This window comes from Montipora foliosa, chromosome 7 (assembly GCF_036669935.1).
Source record: "Montipora foliosa isolate CH-2021 chromosome 7, ASM3666993v2, whole genome shotgun sequence".
In the NCBI taxonomy this organism is placed as follows: domain Eukaryota; kingdom Metazoa; phylum Cnidaria; class Anthozoa; order Scleractinia; family Acroporidae; genus Montipora; species Montipora foliosa.
The window spans coordinates 33,729,643-33,752,689 of NC_090875.1; the positions used below are offsets into that span (position 1 = coordinate 33,729,643).

At 38.9% G+C, this 23,047-nt stretch overlaps 1 protein-coding gene across 5 annotated transcripts in view; it reads left to right on the forward strand.

Annotated features, from left to right (window-relative positions):
- LOC138011865 (protein bark beetle-like) overlaps positions 1 to 18,132 on the forward strand; it is a 130,228-nt gene extending 112,096 nt beyond the window's left edge. For all 5 annotated transcript variants that reach the window (XM_068859097.1, XM_068859095.1, XM_068859098.1 and 2 more), the window contains 8 exons: positions 24 to 179; positions 671 to 823; positions 2,681 to 2,887; positions 4,420 to 5,235; positions 8,359 to 8,453; positions 9,322 to 9,450; positions 15,951 to 16,062; positions 16,772 to 18,132. In XM_068859097.1, the coding sequence (XP_068715198.1) occupies positions 24 to 179; positions 671 to 823; positions 2,681 to 2,887; positions 4,420 to 5,235; positions 8,359 to 8,453; positions 9,322 to 9,450; positions 15,951 to 16,062; positions 16,772 to 17,058 (1,955 nt within the window). In that variant the 3' untranslated portion in view covers positions 17,059 to 18,132. The remainder of the gene's footprint in view (positions 1 to 23; positions 180 to 670; positions 824 to 2,680; positions 2,888 to 4,419; positions 5,236 to 8,358; positions 8,454 to 9,321; positions 9,451 to 15,950; positions 16,063 to 16,771) is intronic.
- Positions 18,133 to 23,047: the final 4,915 nt, after the last annotated feature.

Consider the following 23,047-nt stretch of genomic DNA (forward strand, 5'->3'; position numbering starts at 1 on the left):
TGAATGTGATTTTTTTTCGACAGATCTCCCATGCACATTTGACCTTGGCCTTTGCACCTGGCACACATTTTCCAACATGTCAGTTGATGGACATAATGTCACCACGACTTGGAAAATTCTAGCAGAGCATTCCTGGCAGTTGAATTGGGGAGACGATTACTCATATCTCTCACCAAATGGTACGCTAAATTTTTCAGAAATAGATTTGATTTGATTATATTATTTTTCCACAAATCTACTGTAGATGTCAGTGGTATGGGTCTAATTTGACGATTACTCTGCCTGGGCAAGTGTGTTTTCCGGTCGTCTGGCTTGCATATTGTGCCCAGAAATGCATGTGATTGCATTCTAAACTGATTTTAAGAAACGTTATGAAGAGGCCTCTTTAATGTCATCCACCCGTTTCCAACAGTACTTCTAACAGTAGGTTAATTTTGGGTCATGTTTATTGTACCCGTTAGTGTTGTCTTGAGAAGTTGAATTAGATGTAGCTTTGATAGCGACGTTAAGTTTACCGCTTTTATTTTTTGAGAAAAATTATGTTGAAGTTGATTACAAGGGAAAGGGGACATTTCGTGGTGTTTACAATGAGGTCATTTTAAAGCACGGAAACTGAAGGTAAGTGACTCAGGTGTTTCCTTCGCCTCACTTATGCTTCTTTTTCTTCAAGGGAAACGGCTTTCTCTTACTAGTAATGATCATTTGGATGCCCATGCAGCCATCATTAGTCCTGTCATCACAAAGCACTCGCCGTTTTGTTCCTTGGTCTTTTTCTACCAACAGAGAAACGAAAGTTCCGTCTTGTCAACATACATACAAACAGGTTTGTTAATACTAGTGTAAATTACATTCCTTGTTTTCAGGTCAGTACACTCTTATTTTTGATGTTAGGTACCATCCCCACCTAAACTTAGTGCGAAATTTCCTTATGTTTCACAAAATTCAGCATTCCCAACTCTCGCGGGACTGAAGTCATTAAAAGGGAAAATCCATGTACAGCAAAATGCAGCTGAAGATTTTAGGTTATTCTAGTTAAGAACATTATTTACTGTTTAATAAACGAACAGGAGTGCTTTATCGGGTTTTAAACCATGAGGGAAGCCAAGTGCTTTTAGACCCAATCAAACACGATCTGTGAGTTTATTGAACCGGCTTCAAAAGCACGCCACAATAAAGCGTGTCCCTCTGGAGTCTGAAGAAAGGTTAAAATAGTACTCTTTGTTTATCCGCCCAAATTTTGCATAATCATTGTTTTTGTTTTCTCGTGGGACCATTTTAAGTCCCAAGAGAAACTGTTTTATTTCACCTATTTTGTAAAATATGTACTCCCTGTCAATATTCTGTTGATGTTTGTGTATCTAGTCTCTTTATTGTTTCTCAACCTCTCTTATTGTTACCTTTTATTTTTCCTACCCGCCCCGATTAGCTATGCTATTTTGCGGGTAAGGATCAATGGAAAATGTGCGAAAGGTGACTTTATAGTAAGTAAGGTAAACTAAGCAATTTAACTGTAAAAACCTCTGTGTGTACCCTTAAATTGCTCTGAACTTGGAGTGCGTCTTATAGCTACTATTTTTGCTCAAGAAAATATAATTTCGCTAATTTCCCCAATAAATTACCAAGCCATATAAAAGAAAACATTTGTTATGACAAAACATGTTAAGCCTAGTTCCCACTGGCGACATAACGATCATAATCATAATCATAAGCACGAACATAACGCTGTTATGTCGCTTATGTCTTAGTGGGAACGTCCAGAAACATAATCATAGGCGCCCTTATGATCAACATAATCATAATCATAAGAAAATGATCGACCATTTTCTTATGATTATTATTATGGCTTTGACTATGACTATGTCGCTTTTCTTTGCAGTAGGAACGCGAAAATCATAACGACATAATGAGAAACATAATGACGCAACGGGGTCATTGTCTTTTGGCCAATTAAAGTCTAGGACCAGTACTTTCGGGTCGGTTCATTTTCAAGATGGCGGCCAGCTTCGAGGAAAAGCTTGCGAGTGCAGTTGAAAACCTTTCTGTATTGTACAATAAAACTTTAAAGAAATTTAAAGATAGTACCAAAAAAAAGAATGCATGGCAACAAGTTGCACAGCAGCTGCGTTTGCGTCATTTTTAAAGCAGACGTGTAAACAACGGAAACACGCATTAAATACGCTCTTTACGTTTTTAGAGCGGCCGTCCCCACTAGAACATAAGAAGCTCATGTTTATGTTTATGATTAAGATTATGCTTATGATCCTTATGTCGCCAGTGGGAACTAAGCTTTAGCCAGTAACTTTCTGTGGTGATGTTGTCGATGTTGTCTGTGTTTTCTGTTTTGTCTCCTTTGACCTACCAAACTGCGTTTCCACCGGATGCAGTTGTGATGCCGTCCAAATTCTAAATCTTGTGGAACATAACCGAGAGAAACAAAGTCAAATTCTATATTTACGTACAGCAATAACATTTAAAATAACGTGCTAAAATGGTTCCTCTCCCACTTCAAACAATACTTTTCCAAATCAAATCGACTGCATGAGATTTTCTTTCGGAATACTATATATCAATAAGCCACATGTCGGTGGCCGAAATACGGTGGAGCCCCGGGTCAAACTAAAGCTTTCCTATCTGTCACTTTGGAGATCCCATTATTCCCTTTGTGCTTTTAATGTTTTAGGAACATATCCTGAAGTTAAGCAAAAACTTATCTGGAGAGGCAAACAAGGTGAAAAAGAAAGAACTTGGGTAAAGGTGCAAATCGCTCTTCCAGCAGATCTTGATGAGTACAGAGTTCTATTACATGGCAAAGTTAACAAGTCGTTGTATAATCACAGCGTAAACTACCTGTCCATTGACAACCTCGAACTATTGGGCTGTTCAAAACGTAAGTGGCCTTCAACAGTTCTTGATGGGACCAAAATTGTAAAGAGACAAATAATGATGACTTTCAGGAAGAGGACTGTTATAATGATGACAGTGAAGGAAAAGCAACTTCAGGATACTTGTTTCACCCAACGTAGCAGTTTGAAGTACGATGTATTATTTCTTGGGATCATAACGGCCCAGAAATTCCTCAAAAAACATCCTAATAGTGGCAGGAGACAACTGCATTAATTTTGCAACATAATGTCAATCATTCTCACTGTTTAAGCTGGCTCTCTCATGCATGATGTAAATCGCTTGAAACTTGTTTGTTTTCACTCTCTTACACCTCACCTCGGGAAATTGGGAAAAAGACCTGATACAGTCAAAACAACTTAAGCGTTCCTCTGACGAGCGGATTAATGAGTTCATTATTGCAACTTTGATTTCAGTAATCATTTCAATAATCTGTTCGTTGGATGAATAATGCAAATTCAAATCAAGCCTCAGTTCAAAACTCAAATTTTAATTGGAATATTGCTGTCTTTCGGTGCCAGGCCGGCGAGAGAATTTCACAGGCCTACTGATTTGCATAATATGACATAATCTGTCAAACAACGGTCATTTCACTTTAGCAACATTACCTTTCTGTAATCTTACCAGTATTCTAAAACTTGAGACACTATGTTTTCGAATTCCAGAGATTGGACAGAGAAATGAATTTAAAAAGAAAGGCAAATCACAGTTGTTATCACCTTGGCAAATTATGCAAATTGGTACACCTGTCACATTCTCACGCCAGCCTGACACCGGATGCGAGCAATAAACCAATCAAAACTCGAGTTTTGCACTGACGCTTGATTTGAATTTTGCATTATTCATCCGACGAACAGATTATTGAAATGATCCTTGAAATCAAATTTGCAGTAATGAACTTATTAATCCGCTCGTCAGAGGAACGCTGGAGCAGTTTTGACTGTATTTTCCTTTTTTAACTCAAATAAATAAACGCCCTTCTAAACACAGGGGATATTACACGGCTGTTTGTGGCGTAACGTACAGCTCATACATATTATCAGTATGAGAAGATAAAACTCCTACCTACAAGCAAGCATGTAATGTTCTGTCTCGTATGTAAAAATCAAACAGTGAAACTCTGACCTGTTTGCATTTTACATGGTAACCATAGCAAAGGGCATCTTTTTCGTTTAAACATATCAAATGTTCGTCCCAAAAATTCTTTGATGTTTACAGAAGAAATAGGTTTTGCTTGTTGGTGCATCTGAAGTCTATAATTCGAATTGTATACTTCATGTTATCGTCACACTTGTAGCAAAACTATTCATTACCTCTGCCTTAAGCCAGAAGTTAATGGGTTAGCAACCCCTACATCCACTCAAAAACTATGTCCCCTTTAATTGTCCACAGAGATCAGTTGTACAACCCCATTAAAACCACAGAATATAGTAAAATTATTATTGTAAACGTATTTTCCTTAATTGGAAAAGGAAGCATGCGTTTGACAAGAATGTTTTTTTTTCTTATTTTTTTCAGGAGATCATCGCATATCTAACAGTGTATTCAGTGGCCACTTTCTGATAGCAATAACTTACATATCCAAGGCCTTCCAAAGCAGGCAGAATTCTATTTCTATTGAGCGCTGCAAAATCGTTAACTCTTATGTAGCAATTTTTATTGACATAAGGGATAGTGATTTTACTCTTGCTCACAATCTCATTTCTGGAAACTATAGGCTTTCGTTTGCAGCCACTTTGCGTGTTAGTCAGGGCACAGTTTCTTCAAAAGGTTTGATCTACCGCAATACTATTACTGGAAATAATAACGGGATCATGGTAAAGCAAGAAGAAAGATCAAAAGGTGATCCTGCCTTCCTCTACATCCTGGAAAACGCGTTTGAAAATAATAACTATTATTATCATTGGGGTCAATTCCAAGGTCGTCTCCTTAAACTTTTGAACATACCATGCTGGATTAAAAACAACGTTTTCTTCAATAACTCTAATTTTATAGTCATTGAATCTACCTTTCAAGGCCCTTTTTTTAAAGGCCAGCAATGTGAGATGAACACTTTTTATCTCAATCGAGGACCGGGACAGTCCTTTGGAAGTTGTACTGTTCTGTCAGATGGGCAAATGAGTTACCATTGGAACAACTTCAAAAACCCTGCTTTCCTGTACGAATTTTGTGCAACCAATGCTACGGACAAGATACATGCAGAAATGAACTGGTGGGGTGTAGATCAAGAGTCTGAGTTGGCGTTGCGGATTCTCGACAGAGAAGACTTTGATTATTTGTCCACTGTTATATATAAGCCTTTCCAAAAGCTGCCTCCAAAGGAAATTTTATCACGTACGTATTGTAGTTTAGAATACTCCACACAAGTTTTCAATGCAGAGTCTTATGAGCTAACTCAAAGGTGATGGGCAAGAGAAACAAAATAGCTTAGAGCAATAGAAAGGGCTTCCAGAGTTATTTTTTGGGTCCATTGGAGATCAGGTCTGAGAGGTATATACATTGTATCAAATCAACACTTTTTTGATCTCAGTTTATGTTAAAAATCTCAGCTTATCTCCAATTTGACAATTATTCATTCAAGAGGAGGTGAACATTGGTGAGTTTTGACCATCGCCTCCTGCGAAGATCTTACAGAAATAACTCCTTACTTGCAGAGAAAAAAGTCCGCTTATTTCGTTTACTCTTATACAAGAACGGGGTTAATCGGAAAGCGCCAGTATATTGCGACTACGGGAACTATTGTCTCTTCGGCTGTTTAAATTACTAAAGACGACGCGTGGAAAGCATTATTCACTTCTGTTGTATGTCTAATTTAATGATACTTATGCCTAAAGTAACTTTAAGTGCCAAGACTGTAGTTCTTAGAGTGCATTAATTCGAGAAATGTTCATGCTCTTGACTCTCAATTATTCAGTCAATACTCAGCCGTAGCTTTTCTTCTTTTTCTTCTTCTTCTTCTTTTCTATGCAAATACACTACACAGCAAGCAACATATATATGAAAGCCATATATATGATCATCGCAGATATTAATTAACGTTACTTGAGCTGTAACGAAAGGAAAGCCTGAAATATTTAGGCTTGACCAGGATTCGAAACCTGACCTCTGCACCGGTATCGCAGAGATCAGGGAGCAGAAAAAACGAGCAGAAAAAGCATACCCCTCTGTGCTCTTCCCTAAACACCCGTCTCTAAGCCACTGACACGACCTCTCATCAACTACTTCACTGACATCCCTCGTAAACTTCCCATGGAACCTCCCGAAAACATACCAAGTTCCTCCTCCTTAACACAATTATACACACTGATCAATCCTCTCCTGCCACACTTCTACTTCATGTACATTCACTGCACTCCCCTTCTTGTGGAACGCCCCAAACGTAACATCGTCTTCATATCCATTGCCCTCAGTTTCCATATTTCCAAATCCAAAAGCCTTGCACTGTCCCTTATCACACATATACCCTATGCATTTATCACCGTAATGAAATTCCTACCGTATAACTTCAACCTCGTCACCAGTTTCACCCTTCTCAAATGCCCCTGCTCGACCTTCTCCCTCTGCAAAAGATCCATATCCTCCAACACAACCAATTCCCTATATATCCGTCTTCGCCAACCCACTACCACCTGATTATGTGGCAACAAAATATCTTCATAAAGAACCTTCAACCCCTGCTTCAATACCAAGGCAGCACTTGTCCAGCCCAACCCCATATCCCGTGACAAAAACGCACACAACGTTGATCAAGCCCTCTAGCTCCATAAACAGGAAATAAATGATCAACCTCTGACCATTCCCAAGCTTGTACCCGATGATCTCTCTTTTGAACAATATTATGAGAGGAATCATCATGAGAACAAAGAGTGGAGACAATGACTCCTCCTTGATTATTCCAAATTAAATTTGATCCTTACTTCATCGAACACTTCCCTGGCGGCAAACGCCTTTTCTTCACTCGAGCATCCCTTAACATCACCTTGTCTGTTAACAACTGATCCTTTGTAGCTCACAACTTGTTCCTCATCTCCCCATCCCTTGCCAAATCCTGCTGACATTTCACGATGCTCTTCCCAATTCTTCTTCGCCACCTGGGTTTCTTCTCTAACTTGTTGCCTTTTTTCTTCCCCATCAGCCCGAATCTTCCACTGCTACATACCACTCAGTCTATAAAAGCCTGTTTATCTCCAACACAGAGATCCTATCCTTCACAAGAATGTGCATTAGCCCTTCCACAAAATTCATCTCTCTATTCACCTTTTCCTATCCTACGCCTTCAAACCAACTGCCTCAACCCACTCCTCACTACTAAAGACTGTTCTCATTTTCTGAAGAACTTCCTTCTCCTCACTTCTCGACACTCAAGACCATCATCATCGAGAAAAGTAAGCAAGCTCTTCACAACCACTAGACCTCTCCATGGATGCCACCCATCTTCCCCTTATCATCCTGTCCTCGAGCCCTTTCCTTACCCTCAAAACCAAAACAGTCCAGCTTATCCAGAATCATTTGACTTGTCGATACCCTGGATCACTATGTCCTCCCTCTCCAGATCTTTACCTACCGCACTCTCAGATGTGTCTCCTTCATCCATCGCCTCTTACTCAGGAACAACACCATCCGTACCCGACTCACATCTCCCACATTCCTCATCATTACTTTCTCCAAGCAACACATTTCACTCAGCATCGATGATCACTATCGTCCCTTGATTTGGACCCTCCTCCTTCCCGATCTCATTCCCTACCATCTTCTGAATCTCACTCCTCTCCATCTTGGTCAACAGATTATTTTGCATTGCGCACTCCAACTGTGAGATCACAATTGTCCCACAAAACCTTCACTTTCTTGATTTCCCCTTCCGTCCTCTTCCCACCAATCCTGACAAAACACTCCCACAACACCTTCCTCTCCTCATTTGTCCACTTACACTTGTTCTTCCCTCTCTTCCCAGCCTTTCCCAATCACAACATCAATCATATTACCCTTTCCTTGTCAACCTTCACAGCCTTTGGTTCCTCCCTCCCTACCACAATCAAACTTTTCAATGCCACAGCCCTGATACCCCAATGTAGCTTTTCAAGAAAACTCTTCCTTGTCAGTGGGGTTGCCAGCAGCCCCAGGCTCGTCCTTCGGGACCTAGCCTCTTCTTCCAGCACTTTCTCAAGATGGAAAACACTTGAGAAACGCTGTAAAGCTATTCAACCGTAACTCGCCTTTTGCTACACTATTAAATCTCTCGGTCATAAGTTCGTTTCTCCATTTAGGGATATCCACCGGCACGACTAGAATGAGTGTGCTCACCAGCTGATAATGATAATGATATAATAGTATACTGATGATGATAATGATGATGATATTAAGAATTATTACAAACCGTAGACGGAACATAGAAAACTTACTATATGACTTAATATTTATAAAATAAAATAAAACTACTCTTAATCTGTTATATAGGTGGATGCCCACCTGGCTGGATGAATCAGGATTCAATTTGTGCAGTTTTAAGGGGTGGAGGCGAAACGTTTAAGGAAGCAAGAGATTACTGCGAGGTATTTCTTTGCCACCGTTGTCAATATTATGAACGCTCCGCAATGAAAAGCAAGCAAATCAATGGGGGAGGGGGTCCTCGTTCCCTTGTTGCCTTTAAATAGTTGCTTGTGTTCCCTTGTTCTCCCAATTACCATCAAACTTGTTCCCTGTTCTTTGAGCCCTAAAAATCGGTCAAAATTGTTTTTCTTCCCTTGTTCCCTAGAATATTTTGACATTGTTCCACTGCTCTCCACTTCAAATTAGCTATGTTCCCTTCATCCCCAAAATCCCTGCGAGGGCCTCATTAGCATGAATGCACCTATAACATGACCAACCATCATCATATATAGAGCGTTTTTACATGACGTGACGGCGGCCATGATGATGTACCAAATCCTCCGGGAACTGAACTCTATTTTTATGCAAATTCTTTCTTTTGTTTCAGTAATAAAACAAAAACATGGCTGCTGGTCGCGTGAGTGAAAACGTTTCAAACTGTATGACTCTGACCACTAACACGTATTCACCAATGGCGTGGTGAATATCGGTGAATAAAGACCTTGCCTTCGTTTCGGTTTATATTTACCGATATTCACAGAACCTGAGGTGAATAATTGTTTTTGTATTAGTACATAGGTGATTATTCGTCTGTCGCCTCGACAAAACGGCTTGCGGCCATTTTGAAAAAACGCTTTGGTGATTATCGCGTAATAACCACCTCAACTGCAACCAACCTGCTCAGAGATTTTTAATAATCACCTATGTAATTATACTAAAAGCCATTACTGGCAGAATGAAAAAACGTAGCTAATCGTAAGAAGGTTCTCCGAACAACCAAACAAGGAACAATCATTTGACACATCTCTGTCAATGTTGATTTTGTTTTAGTACTATGGAGGTCATATTGCATCAACCACAGATGCAGCAGATTTGAAAATTGGCTATGCAAGAATGGAACTATCAAGTATTTATGGCAGTCCAGCAGTACCAATATGGGTGACAAACGGGGAAGCTAGGGTATGTATTTTTGCCTCAAAATTGAAGAGAAATTTATCCTTCCCTCAGTCCATCCATATAACCTCTCATACATCCAGACTCATGTCTGCATGTCATGGGTCAATAATATTTTGGAATTGCCTCAACACCTTTCAGTTCTAAATTTTGTTCTAGTGAACCTGTTACAGTTTAAATTTAAGTTTAGGCTATTTTAAATTTAACCTAGGTTGATTTTTTTCAATCAAGGTCAAGTTTTTTCAACCTAGGTTATTATGAACTATTTAAAAAAGGGTTTTCCCTTTTTTGGGGATGTGATAAGAAAATGGAGCTTATTTTAGGGGTGATAAAAAAGAAAACAATGAAACTAAATTCCTCCTCCATCTTTCCCTTGCCTTCCGTTCTTCTACCATTTACCGCCTCTCCCTTTCATTCACTTCTACCTTACTGTCCCTTACTTTATTACCACAACATTCCATTCCGCCCCAAGGATTCGAACCCTCTCACCTTAGGACGTCCGAGAGCCTCCTCGAAATTAACCGCTAAGCTATCAAATCAGAAACTGAAATCCGTTGGATATTTTCTCCACCATTTTGCACATGCGTTTATAACATAAATTGAGACTTCATCTCAGCCTCAGTTACATGGCTACCGAGGGCATTTAATGAAGAAGTCAAAAGGGTGCCTAAAAATATTTTGCAAGAAGTGGGCTCTTGATTCTGAAGGACAAATTGTCAAATATTGTACGAAGTTCATTTACGTCGCCATGCAAAATACACCACGAACAAGGCATCATTTTCTATTCTTTGTCATGTGCAAATAGATCTAATTGATTTTCGTAAAGTTACCTGTAACTGTTCTAAGGAGCATACAGTGTAACTGGCTTTCTTCCTGATGAAAATCATTACTCAAAGTATCGTGGCTATTTTCTCTCAGATATAACAGAAAAAAATTAGACCTTGATAGAACACTAGAACGTCGATTCTCGATGGTGCGACGTCGGTCGAAGTTTTAATCTGACAAAGGAAAGTAATTTGTAAGGGAAGTGATGACGGACTTTCGCCACAAGCACAATGTTCGCCCTGCGCAAAAAGGATAGTGGCACGGGCAAATAGAACAAACCGTTGCAGGTTTATAGAGAAAAGAACTTGTCACCAAAAACAGGTTCTAAAACCCTCTGGGATATAATAAATGAGATTTTGTGGCACACATAAACCGATTTGCCCTATTTGTGCCAGATAAAACACCATTTTTGTGGTTGTAAATACTTTGTTGGGCGATTTTATTGCCGTTGTTATTCATGTTGTTGTAAAAGAAAAATCCCTGTCCATGTATTTTTTTGAGATAAAATCCACATGCCTGCATGCTCCATTTCCTACCAATGCCAATGTTTTAAGTTTTTTACGTTACATGATCATTTTTATGGAAAGCGCTATCAGCGCAAAAACCATGGTACACATTGCGTATTAAACAGAAATGAGAAGACTACCTTTTGAGCTAAGAAATATAATTTTTAATTTTTCAGTCTGAGAAACATTTCAGTCATAATTATTTTATTTATTTAATATTTATTTATTTAAAAATTTCGCCCTGAGGCAGGTGGGCATACAATAGGACACTAGGTCCCCTGCTTGGTAAACCCACCACCTAACAATCCCCCTAATAAAAAGAATTGATACCCATTCCCTGGAACCCCAATAATAAAAGAAAAACCAAAAGAAAAAAAAACAGAAATTTAAGAAGAACAACCTATAACAGTATTGGGGCGGCGGCACTTCGGACAGTCTAACTTGTAAGGACGCATGTCATCTTGATTGAAAACTGAACTTAGTGTGTTATAGAAAAACGATTTTAACTTTTTCTTAAAAGGTACTATCTAAACATCTGAACTTATGGCGATAGGTAATGTATTCCAAAATAACTACATACTCAATATATCTCGTTTCTTCTAGCTGGGTATATGAATAAGAACATGGAAATTTCCACGTTCCTTGGATCTCAAATGAAAAAAAAAGGGCATGAAACTTTCCATGTTCCCAGTTCAACCTCAGCTGAAAGAACATGTGAATTTCCATGTTCCTTCGACCTTAACTGAAAGAAAAGACATGAAAATTTCCATGTTCCTTTGCCCTCAGCTAAATGAAAGAACATGGAAATTTGCATGTCCTTTGATCTCAGATGGATGGTCTGAAGAACATGGAAATTTCCACGTTCGATTCCTCTGATGTGATGCAGCTAGATGAAAGAACAAATGGAAATTTCCATCTCAACTAGGTAAAAGAACCTGGACCTTTCCGTGTACCTTTAATTTGAGCCACGTCCCCTCAATTTCATATATATGAAAGAGAAGGGTCTTCAGTTTGGCTGAAAGGAATTGCAAATGAAACCTATCAGTGCCCCACTGAAGAGCGTGACGTTATATAACAAAAGCCATTTTCGGAATATCAAGTATTCAGCTTGATACTGAAGCAGTGAGGACAAAAACAAAAGAAACACTTTGGAATGAATGCGACGAAAAAATTTGCATATCATCCACTTTCCTTTGTCTTTGTTCTCTAAACCTCATTTTCGAGCTGAATTTTAATATATATAAACCTATTTAATAGTAAATGTTAATTTTACCTCTTCCAACAGAAGGTGGAAGCAAAAGAATGTGAAACATTTCTGATAGCCAAAAAATAATGCCGGTGTCAAAAAGGTTAATTTCCCGCATGTTCTATATTTGACCTATTAAAAGCTTAACTTGTACTAAAACTCTAATTTATAATGTTGATAAAAAAAATTGAAAATATATGACAAACCTGAACTAATTGCTGAGAAACTTGCATCAAGAATTAAAAATAAAGTTTAAAGTAAGATTCTTCCAAAATAAGTTATGGCACACTACTGAGGAAGTAGATCATGGCGTGCGGACCTGCAGATTTCCGTGTTTCGTCATGATCGACGCAGCCTTCACTTCCAGGAGTTTCGTTTGAAAAGCGCTATAGCACCGTTTTCGCTTCAGCGTTGTAAAACCAAAAACAAAGACACTAGAAAGTTACGACGTTCTGCAGGAAATACTCGGGAGTCCCCTTTGCCAAACACAGATCGAAGTAACTCAAAATTTTGTTTACTGGCCATGAAAGCGCAAAACAGACAGAAATATGAGGACTAGTGACTTTCTTGAAATCGCTTCAAGTTTTGCTTCTGATTGGCTGAGAAGTTCTTGTAACGACGGATCTTAAATGGCTCCCGCAGGTGTTTGCACGTCTTATTGTAATTGCTTAGCTTTTTTAATTTGTAGATTTTATTGCTAGTCGTTTTCTTTAAGCCCAATTACTGGTATTTTTTAACCTTCCATATTTACATTAACTCAAAGTGCTCGTTTCCAACTTCTTTTACTATACCAGCATGCCTTCCTTCAATGCCTCAAGAGGATTACAAACCCTGGATACTTCACTAGGACTCCTGTATCGGCCAGCATACACTTTATACGAGCACTTAAGCAAAAATTGTAACCATCTCACTAAATTCCAATTCGATCGTATGCAGGATCTCTCTGAGAACCACTTTCGGGTGAGTGGAGCTTCCTCTACTTAGCACAATACCTTATAAGGTTTTGCTCATTCCCAACAAATCGGTGCAACTGCAAACTCTTTTTGCCACCGTGTTAAAATATCAAGCTTCTGAAATAATGTCAATACGAAATCGTACTAGAAATATTGTGCATGATGTCGCTTCTTTCTCCTAGCTTCATTGAGTTCCACATACCGGCGGTAACGCATTATGGAGATAATTTTTTTGGAAAACACCCATCCGATGCAATTTATCACCCATCCAAAAAAGGCACGCAAAACGATTTGGTAAAACCGATGTTCCCAAATGTTGGTAAAACTGGTGATTCCAATTTTCTGTCACTCAATTCAGCGTGGAACGTTTCGATCCTACATCTAGATTAAGGGAATATGCATATGCCCCTTACTTTTGCATGTTGTCTGAGAAAGGAAACATGGAAATTTCGATATTCTTTTACATTTTAAGGTGGGCAGACAACGAGGAGTCATATTGCAGGGACATGTTGCAGCGACATGTTCCAGAGACAGAAGGGTGTGTAGTACACACTAAAGCGACATGCATTAAAGTCGTTTAGCAGGGACATGTAGCAGGGACAAATTGACAACATTTACACATGAAAATGCTGCGGGTACATATTTCAGGGATATGTTGCAGCGACATGTCCCTGCAACACGACCCCTCGTGTCTGCCCACCTTAATAGATAAAAGGAGCATGGAAATTTCTGCGTTCTGTTTATACATTATACCCTATAGGAACATGGAAATTTCCATGTTTTTTTGCATTTCATGTGGGAAAGGAATATGGAAATTTCCATGTACCGTTTACATGTTATATCCGAAAGGAACGTGGAAATTTCAATGTTCTTTTACATTTTATGTGGGAAAAGAACATGGAAATTTCCAATTTCCGTAATTGCCATGTTTACATGTTGTGCGTGCAAGGAACGTGGAAATTTCCATGTTCTTTGACATTTTTAAGTGAAAAAGGGACATGGAAATTTCGAAGTTGCTTCGTATTCTGCCTTGGAAATTCACTTACCAATTTTATTTACTTTCTCTCAAAGTTACTCCCTTCAAAAGGTAACAAATTGCTTGATAATTAACCATTCCTTTTCCCAGAGTGGAACACATAGCAACAAATTACCTCTAGTTTGCCAGTTTAAGTAAAAGTCTGGAAAACAATTTTATAGATGATTTTCTTGTGTTTAGTTTCTGTAGGAAATTGGCATGGTAATCAATAAAATGACTAAAGGTGCCAGTTTTAGAATATCCCCAGTGGTGTAAGGACGTGTTCAAACCACTTGTTTCATTATCTTGGAGAAAAGGCTCGTAGAAAAACATAATCTTTTACAAAACCATTGCCAAAATGTCGTATGAGGTGGTTTTCGGAATCTCTCGGAGAAAAGAAATCAAAAGGCCACAAATAAGTGGACAAGTCATCATCTTCATTGAGGATACCAACGTCACAAGAGGTGGTTTACAGAATCAGTGCTCAAAACTAGCGGTTCTTCGGTCGTTAGGGTGACCAGTTTTGGTAAAATGAAAAGCCTGGTTGCTTGAAGCAAAAAAAAAGGACAATCAAACCGTAAAAGGAAATTAACTAGCACCTGACTCACTTGTCGGGTTTCTATTGTCAACGTGCGATAGTAGCGTGAAGTTAACTACAATTAATTTGCCCAGCTGATCATTTTCCCATGTTTTGAGTACCTGTGGCTTTTTGAAAAACATTGTCAGAAAGCGAAATGCACTCCATTACTAAATCCAGGCTTCCCCCCCCCAAAAAAAACTAACAAAGAAAAAAATCATGGGTGCACACCAAAAAAAACTATGGTGAATTCAAGCGCCATCGCCATGCATATGATTGCATCTTAACACAGGGTGCAATTAATCACAAGGGGTTTCCTAGTGGGTAAACAACGATTTATCAAGGCAACCTAATTCACGGGTTTTGTTGCCTCAGGCTTTTGAAATAGGGACTATCTGAATATTTTTATTTCTTAATTTCGAGCACTGGAGAAGGGTCCTCAAGTATTAGAGACTAGATAACCCAAAACAAACTATGGGTAGTCAAGTAAATCAACTTACAGGTTATAAATGTAGCTTTATATAGACCACTCTTAAAAGCAGCCAAGAAATCTGCTTTCCTTAAGGAGGTATCTAGACGATTCCAAAGACCATGAGCAAAATTAACTGAAGACCAATTTCCCCATCTTCAAGTAGCGCAGGATTTGCGAATATTATTTTGTAATCTTGCAAAATGAAAGTCCCTATTGAATGAAACTTTACCGAATGAGAGAATTTGTTTAGCAACTTATACATAAACGGGGCATGCTGATCCATACTACAGCGAATATAAAAGGACTCTAGCGATAACTTTGGATTACCACTCAAGAAGACACTAGACAGAAGAATGGGTCTTTTAATTGTAACTTTTTAAGCTACATTCAAATTGTTCTAAACCAAGGCAGCACCAAACTATGTGTGATTGCCAACCTGGTTACAATGTGATCCTTACCTTTCGTTAAGCATAGTCATATGTTTTTTGTTTTTATGGCATTGTTATTTTCGTTATTCCTTTTGCCTCTAATTGTTTTTGTTTGAACTATTACATAAGACGTCAAACACACCTCTTTTATCTTTAAAGCTCATTTTTCTGTCATTTCTATTCATTGATGAGGGTCTCCCAGGGGCTTTGAGGAACGAGGGAACAAGGCTAATTTGAAATGGGGAACAGGGGAACAAAGACAAAATACCTTAGGGAACAAGGTAACATAAACCATTTTTAAATAAGAGATCAAAAAACTAAGAACAACTAATTTCGGGAACAAGGAAACACCAGCTCGTTTTTAAAGGAAACAGGGGAGCAAGGACCCCTAGGGAACAAGGGCCCTCATTGATTTTTGAAGAAGAGCCTTTCGTAATAACATCCTCGAGGATACTATGAATTCAACGGGTTCCTTCTTTTTTAGCAGGGAGATGTCGATAATCGAGAGCAGCAATGTACTGTGATAGCACAAAATGGAACTCAAACGATTGTTCCGTGTAATGGGCTACATCCTTTTATTTGCATCAGGAAAGCTGGTAAGTATAATAACCAATTTAACTTTCCTTTCTAGTGACTTCTTAATGTCCTTATTAGTGACTTGTAAATGACGCTTTGTAATTAAACACAAATGAACAAGCATAGAAATCAATGCTGCTGCCGTCTCTCGTGCGCCAAATTTATAAGAATAACCAATGAAGCAGATTCCCACATAACTGATGGTTGTGTGCCACACAGCATACCAAAATGCAGTAGGTTTATCTGCATAAATGTAAATAAGACCTCTACTTTTTGAAGGACCACACAGTGGATTGTCAGATAACATGGCTAATATATTGATATAAAGATCTGCTAATTGCAGTGTTTAACCAAGAGCGAGACAGATTTTTTCCTATACGACGACAATCAATAAAACGATATTAAAAGAAGAATTAATAGATAGATTTAGCCAAGCCTAAAAGCAAACCTCACGTTTCTAACCCCAGAAAGCAATATAGTGTACAAGGAAATAATTATGCTTCTGCATAAAGTACAAAAATAATCGTCAGTTTACAGTGATCAAACAGATACAACACCCCTGAGCTGACCGCAGGAAACAAACCAGCCTTGCAAACAGTAACCAAAAATTTAATCAACAACTTAAACTCAAGTTACATGCACAATAATCTCTTTCACAACATTTTCGGTTTTGAATGATTATCTTTACACCTATTTACTGCCTTCAACTGTCTTGCCTTTTTTCTTCAGAATCGAGCACAAGTGATCCGGTTGCATCGACCACAAACCCGAGTTCGGATGTTGCATCGTCCACAAACTCGAGTTCAGATGTTCCAATGTCACTCCAGCCTCAGACCTCGAAATGGTACACGAAGCCTCCAGTTCTAATTGCAATGTCTCTTGGCTTTGTCGTTTTGCTCGCTTTGCTGGTTATCTTGTTTATCGCAAAGAACAAAGGACAGACTCATCCAAAGCAGAATGACAAAACTCAGGAGTCCTGGGATAACGAGGCCCTCGAAATGGATACGGTTTTATAAATAACCTCTTTTTAGCTTAAGTTGCTTGTCTCAGCAAATCTTCAGTCAAAACCTTCCTTATGATCGGTCTTCTTGTTTTTAGACTTGTTTGTAAAAGTTGGCGGATCTGGGTATCATGTGTGGACCACGGGCTCGGAGACTCCTTCCAACAAATCAACTGGCTTCTTGAATGAAGCGCTAAGTCTCCGTCCACAAGTATCCGGAAATGTTTGCACTGTTTTTTTTTTTCTTTCGGTTTTAAAGATATCTGCGTCCTCACGTAGCGTATTCCAATCATTTTCGAACCGTTTTCACTTTCCACACGTTTCCCAATGAACTCTAGTGCCCAATGCTTTTGACAAAGATTCTGTTAGTTGAGCATGCGCAAAATCGTATGTTGGCGCCATTTTCTCTGTTTTGATAACGAGTTGCACGTGAGAGTCTTTTAAGGTCCAAGGTCGATACGCCATGTTGATTTACCTCACCCGGGAAAAACTGGATCTGATAGTTTTACGTCGGCGTATTGGAAAATTTGGGGGTACGTCCACACGTATCCGAATTGGCAGCGTATTCAAACATTTCCACTCTAGAGACCGTATTCGAAAATTTCTGAATTCGCCGGATACGTGTGGACGCAAGCCGTATTCGAAACAACAAATTTGCGGATACAAAAATTTCCGGATAAGTGTGGACGGTGCCTAAACGTGTTTCAAGCTGGTCAATTTTTTTTTCCAAAACCGTGTCATTTTCTTTTTAAATTGATGATAATATCAAATCCAAATACCCCCTCTTCAATGCAGAAATCCTTCCATGAAGTCTTCTTTCTTCGCCTTTCGTTAAGTTTCCTTCAGCCTCCTCGTTGTCTTTCATGAAGCTCTAGCTCCGCCTTCGTACACTGTCATTTTTTTGTACGGGTTAGTTAGTGGAGATGACATTGCTACGCGCACCGTAGACATTTGACATTTAAATGCGTTTCTCATTGTACTCTAGTGTGCAAGAATGCAAGGACAGGAGATGCGTAAAGATAAATGATTTGTTCGTTGAATGTGAATAGGGAACTCAAGCAAGGACAACGTTGACAAGAAAATGAACATATGTGCACAACGAGACAATAAGTCAAAAAAAAATTGATTTGCGCAGCCCGTGCGTTGTTGTTGTTGTTTTTTTTTGCGTTCATAGTTTTTCCCTGGCTTCTTGTCCTGACATCAATTTAAATTATCTCATTTTAAGAGCTCACGTGAACACCCAAGGAGAAATTATTAATTTCCAATCCAAATATCAACGTCATACACACAGATGTTTTTTTCTCTGGAAATTGGATACACACTTTCTGTTCGTACGGCTTTGATCGAAAGAGAAAAAAAAAATTCCCACGGTAGGACTTGCCTACTCAATTCAAGAAAAAACATCACCAGGATTTCATCGTGCTCTCGCTCAATTTCACGTAGTAGCGTGTGCACAGGATACCCACGACCAAATTCTCTGAATCACTTTCGATCAGAAATTTTTTATAGATGTCCTCGTTGTGGTTGCTTAAGTTCCATAATATGCTATTCAGTGTAAATGTTGCCATTTGTTTTGTGATTTTTGTGTGCTTTTTAAGGACCGTGATGCGTGCACGATAAATGGTGTACTATTTTTGCTCAAGAAAATCAAGGGACGATATTAGTCATGAGTATTGTTGTCATGGCCTCTCAAAGGACCATCTGTGGAGGATTGTAATAGACCGAGTATGGTATATTGAGCTCCAAGCTGTTAAAAATGTTTAAGTATACGTTTTCTTCCTTATAATAAAGTGTGTTTTTTTCACTTTAACTAGTCATTGAATCTTGTTCGTAATTCCCAACATAGTTGATCTCAGTTCTTCGTAATATGTTTTTCATGATTTTCTCGTATCACTGAAACAAAATGGGTAATACAGCTTATGGCAGCTATGGCAAAAGCCCTTAGACACCTGAAACTTACACGATATTATAATAGTGATTTGTAGCATGTTGATCTAAGCACTCATTCTAAATGTTCGCTTTTAGCACAGTTTTTGTAATAAGTATCTATTAAATTATCATTGTAAAAACAAGGAAGAAGGAAAAAAGATCTAGCACCGTTTTGAAATATGACAAAAGTCCAGGACCTCTCACTTTGCTTTGAAGTGAAAGTTTCTAGCCTTTCAAGAAAGCTCGTTCTTCAGCCTTTACCTTTCAAACAAGTCAAAGCCAAGTCAAAATGCCTGGAAATGAAGTTATCTTATGAATTTTTTTTTCTGCAACTTGCTTTCGACGAATGAGTTGTATTTAATCAACGTTTGCGCAATAATAATTAGTGAGGAATGAACTGCGAAAGGGCGCAGCTCACGATAACGGGCTGAAAGCATATGAAGGCGCCTCTGGCTGCCGCTATGCAGTCCATGTTTGATGTCGGAGCACAGTACCGCGGCTAGATGTCAATTATCTGTGAGTCGATTTTGATGAGGGAGGAAAACCGGAGTATCCGGAGAAAACCCCTCGATTCAGGTTGAGATCGACAGAAACTCAGCCCACATGCAGGACGGGGCCAGAGTTGAACCCCGGCTGGCAGTGGTGGGAGACCCGATGGATATCCACTAAGCCACCCTGACACCGAAACGGAGTAGAGACACTGTACTCTTAAAAGAGGTGAATCGTTTCACACAACTGAAAGATTATTTGTTGCTTTTATTTTTAATGATTGCATATTCCAACGAAAATTGGTTCTGTCTCGCTCGTGTAGTCTAATCGTCTGGGTCGGTATAGTGTTGAGAGAAGCTGCCTTCTACCAGTGTGTCTCGGGTTAAATTCCCGATGTGGACGTCATTTTGGGTTCTCTTGGTCTCTGTCCTCATACTCAAGTTTTACTACTGTCCAGTTTTTTTTCCCCTTAAAATGAGCCATGTATCCACTATCATTATTCAGATCTCTGACTCAAATCCAAGGAAAGAGCATAAAAGAGATGAATAGATCTCTTCGTCAAAACGTATAAATTTATGCACTGCTCTTCTTGTGTTGAGGCACAGTTGTGTATTAATCAGCGCTTGGGACGCCCGAGTCCAGGGTCGATAGAAATTTTGCTCTACACCCTCCCTCTCCAACATTCAATCAATGAATCAATCAGTTTACTACAGTCATTGCGTAGGATGGGGATGCCCCGAGTGTCCGAGCCGGAGGGTCATGTATGAAACACATGACAGTTTGGGACGGTGCCTCCTATTGTTATTTCGCATACTCGGGTTTCCCATCGGTGATGCCTACTAATACAGGGATATTTTTGCGCGGTTTAAGACTATACTCAGAAAGTACATCTTATTAAGTACCCTTGTTATCCAAAAAGAAAATTTGGGGTAACCATTCATTTTGAGAGATAATTAATCTTTAATTTCGGAAAAAACGCCATACATTGCTTTATTTTAAAGCAGTTTACAAGTATTATTCATGGATTATCTTTGAAAAATGCGTGTTTAACCCCAATTTTCTTGTTGGATTTCAATAATACTTGTTAAGACCTGCATTTCCTGCACAATCATAAACCAGGGCAAAAATATCTTTGAATTAGTACTGAGGCACCATCCAAAATCAAGAAAAAGAAAATATAATAACAAATCTATACAAAAATTAATGAATTAGGAAATATGAATAATAGGAATCGTATCAACAATGAAATGATACATGAAATGGATCATATATGAACTGCGGGTATGAAATCGCGTTCATAACTGTGAAGATCATGGCTTCACTTGATTTCATATCCGCAGTTCATATATGATCCATTTCATATATCATTTCATCGTTGATTTATTCCTCACGGGAACATTGGAACCCACAAATGACCAGCTCCCAACGTCAGTGGCTTCATAGCTCAGTTGGTTAGAGCGTCGCACCGGTATCGCGAGGTCACGGGTTCAAACCCCGTTGAAGTCCTAAATTTTCAGGCTTCTTTACGTAATTGCAAAAATTGCGTTTATAACTGCGAGGGTCATAGCTTCACTTGAAGAATCGTATCGGCTAAAAATATCCATTTAGAACGTAAAGTAAGCTAAAAAACCCTAAGTAATACTTTCACGCCACGTACTTACTTATAAACTATGCAAATCCAAATGGGAAAAATAATATATCAATCAGTATAGGTGATCACATGATTTCCAGAGCAGTTTGGAATAAATCAGCTCGAGTAAAATTTTTCAAAGACGAGCAAAATATTACGAGTCCGTATGGTCAGTGCAATTTGTAGTGTTTGAAAAACTTACAAGAGCTTATTTATTTGAAATTGCACTAGAAAATCATGTGATTGCTTATTAATAATATACATGAAAAAATTCCAGACGGTTAACCAGAAGAAACTCACGCGTATCACGCAATTAGAGAAAAATTACGCCATAAATTGCGTCATCCAGGGCGCGCGCTTGTTTTAAAAACAAAGACTTTTGATTTGTTCTGACCAAACCCTACTGATATTACACTTTTTGCACTGTGTTACACTTGAACTGCACTGCTCTCAGCCAATCAGAATCGAGTAATTTTTTCATGTATATTATTAAGTGCGTAATATGAGCTAAAAATCTAAGAGCTACAATAAATTCATTTACAGCTGGACTATAAATTTAAGAAGTTAAGCGTTTTCAATTTCCTACGAAAGTCACTCAGCTTGGACACTTGCTTCACATATAATGGAAGCTGATTCCATAAATGTGAGGCCTTATATGAAAATGAGCTGTCGTTATACCGATTAGTGTAAGATGGTTGGATAAAATTGTGTTGACTGTTTCTTAGGTTGTAATGTAGTTGACGAAGTTCGAATAAATTTGAAAGTAAATTGGTCTATTTTTTTTAACATTTGAAACTGAGAATGAACGACTGATACACTAGTACCACCTATGTTCCAGGCCCCAGTTGTTCAAAAGGTAGATAACGCTATCCACCGGATAAATCACTATCCATTGGATAGCGCAATTGGTTTCGCTATTACTTATCCACTGGATAGTGATTTATCTGGCAGATGGCGCTATCCATCGTTTGAACAACTGGGGCTGGTGTATAAATGTGGATGAGCGCAGATACAAATATGTGTCTCAGGAGTATATATGGGTTATTGACCAAGCGTGAGGTCAAGATAGCTGGATATTGGCAGAGTTCTTTTTTTTTTTTTTTTGCGTGTTTATGGACCGCAACAAAGTCGAGGTCCATAAACACGCAAGAAAAGAACGACGCCAATATCAAGCTATTTTGACCGAACAAGCTTTGTTAAGAAATGATTTATTATGTGGGATAAAACACACACACACACACACAAAAAAAAAATCTTTGATCTTGCGGGACCAAGCGAGAAATCCTGAGCGGGCAGTATAGCTTCATCTTGCCCGCTCGGGTAGCCAGTCACAGCGCGGGATTTGAATCATCTTGCCCGCTCACGGAGTTAGTCATATATATATATATAAAGTTACAGGAAACTCAACACTGGACAACTTCTGGCGAAAACTGTAATTGCCCTGAGCGGGATTTGAACCCACGTCCCCCTGATCACTATTCGGGTGTGATGACCACTACACTATCAGGACAATCGTGCTGGCAACATGGCTGATTAATTACTTAATGTGTGGCATTTACGTGGGACTCCCTAAGGGCCAGTTTTTCTTTGTGATAACGCTGGATCAACATGTGATTCACAGGCGGACAAGGGTAATTAATGTAAATAGCCAGTTAAGTAGATCCCTTGAGCCAACAACGTATCACCCCCAGGAGGATCGCAAATGGATTCACAGTTCAAGTTGAGGAGAAATTGAAAGAAAGTTACAGGAAACACAACACTGGACAACTTCTGGGGAAAACTGTAATTGCCCTGAGCGGGATTTGAACCCACGTCCTCCTGACCACTATTCGGGTGTGATGACCACTACACTATCAGGACAACCATGCTGGCAACATGGCTGACTAATCACTTAATGTGTGGCCGTAGGTAGACTGTACCTATATATTATTATACATATAGGTACAGGCTACCTACG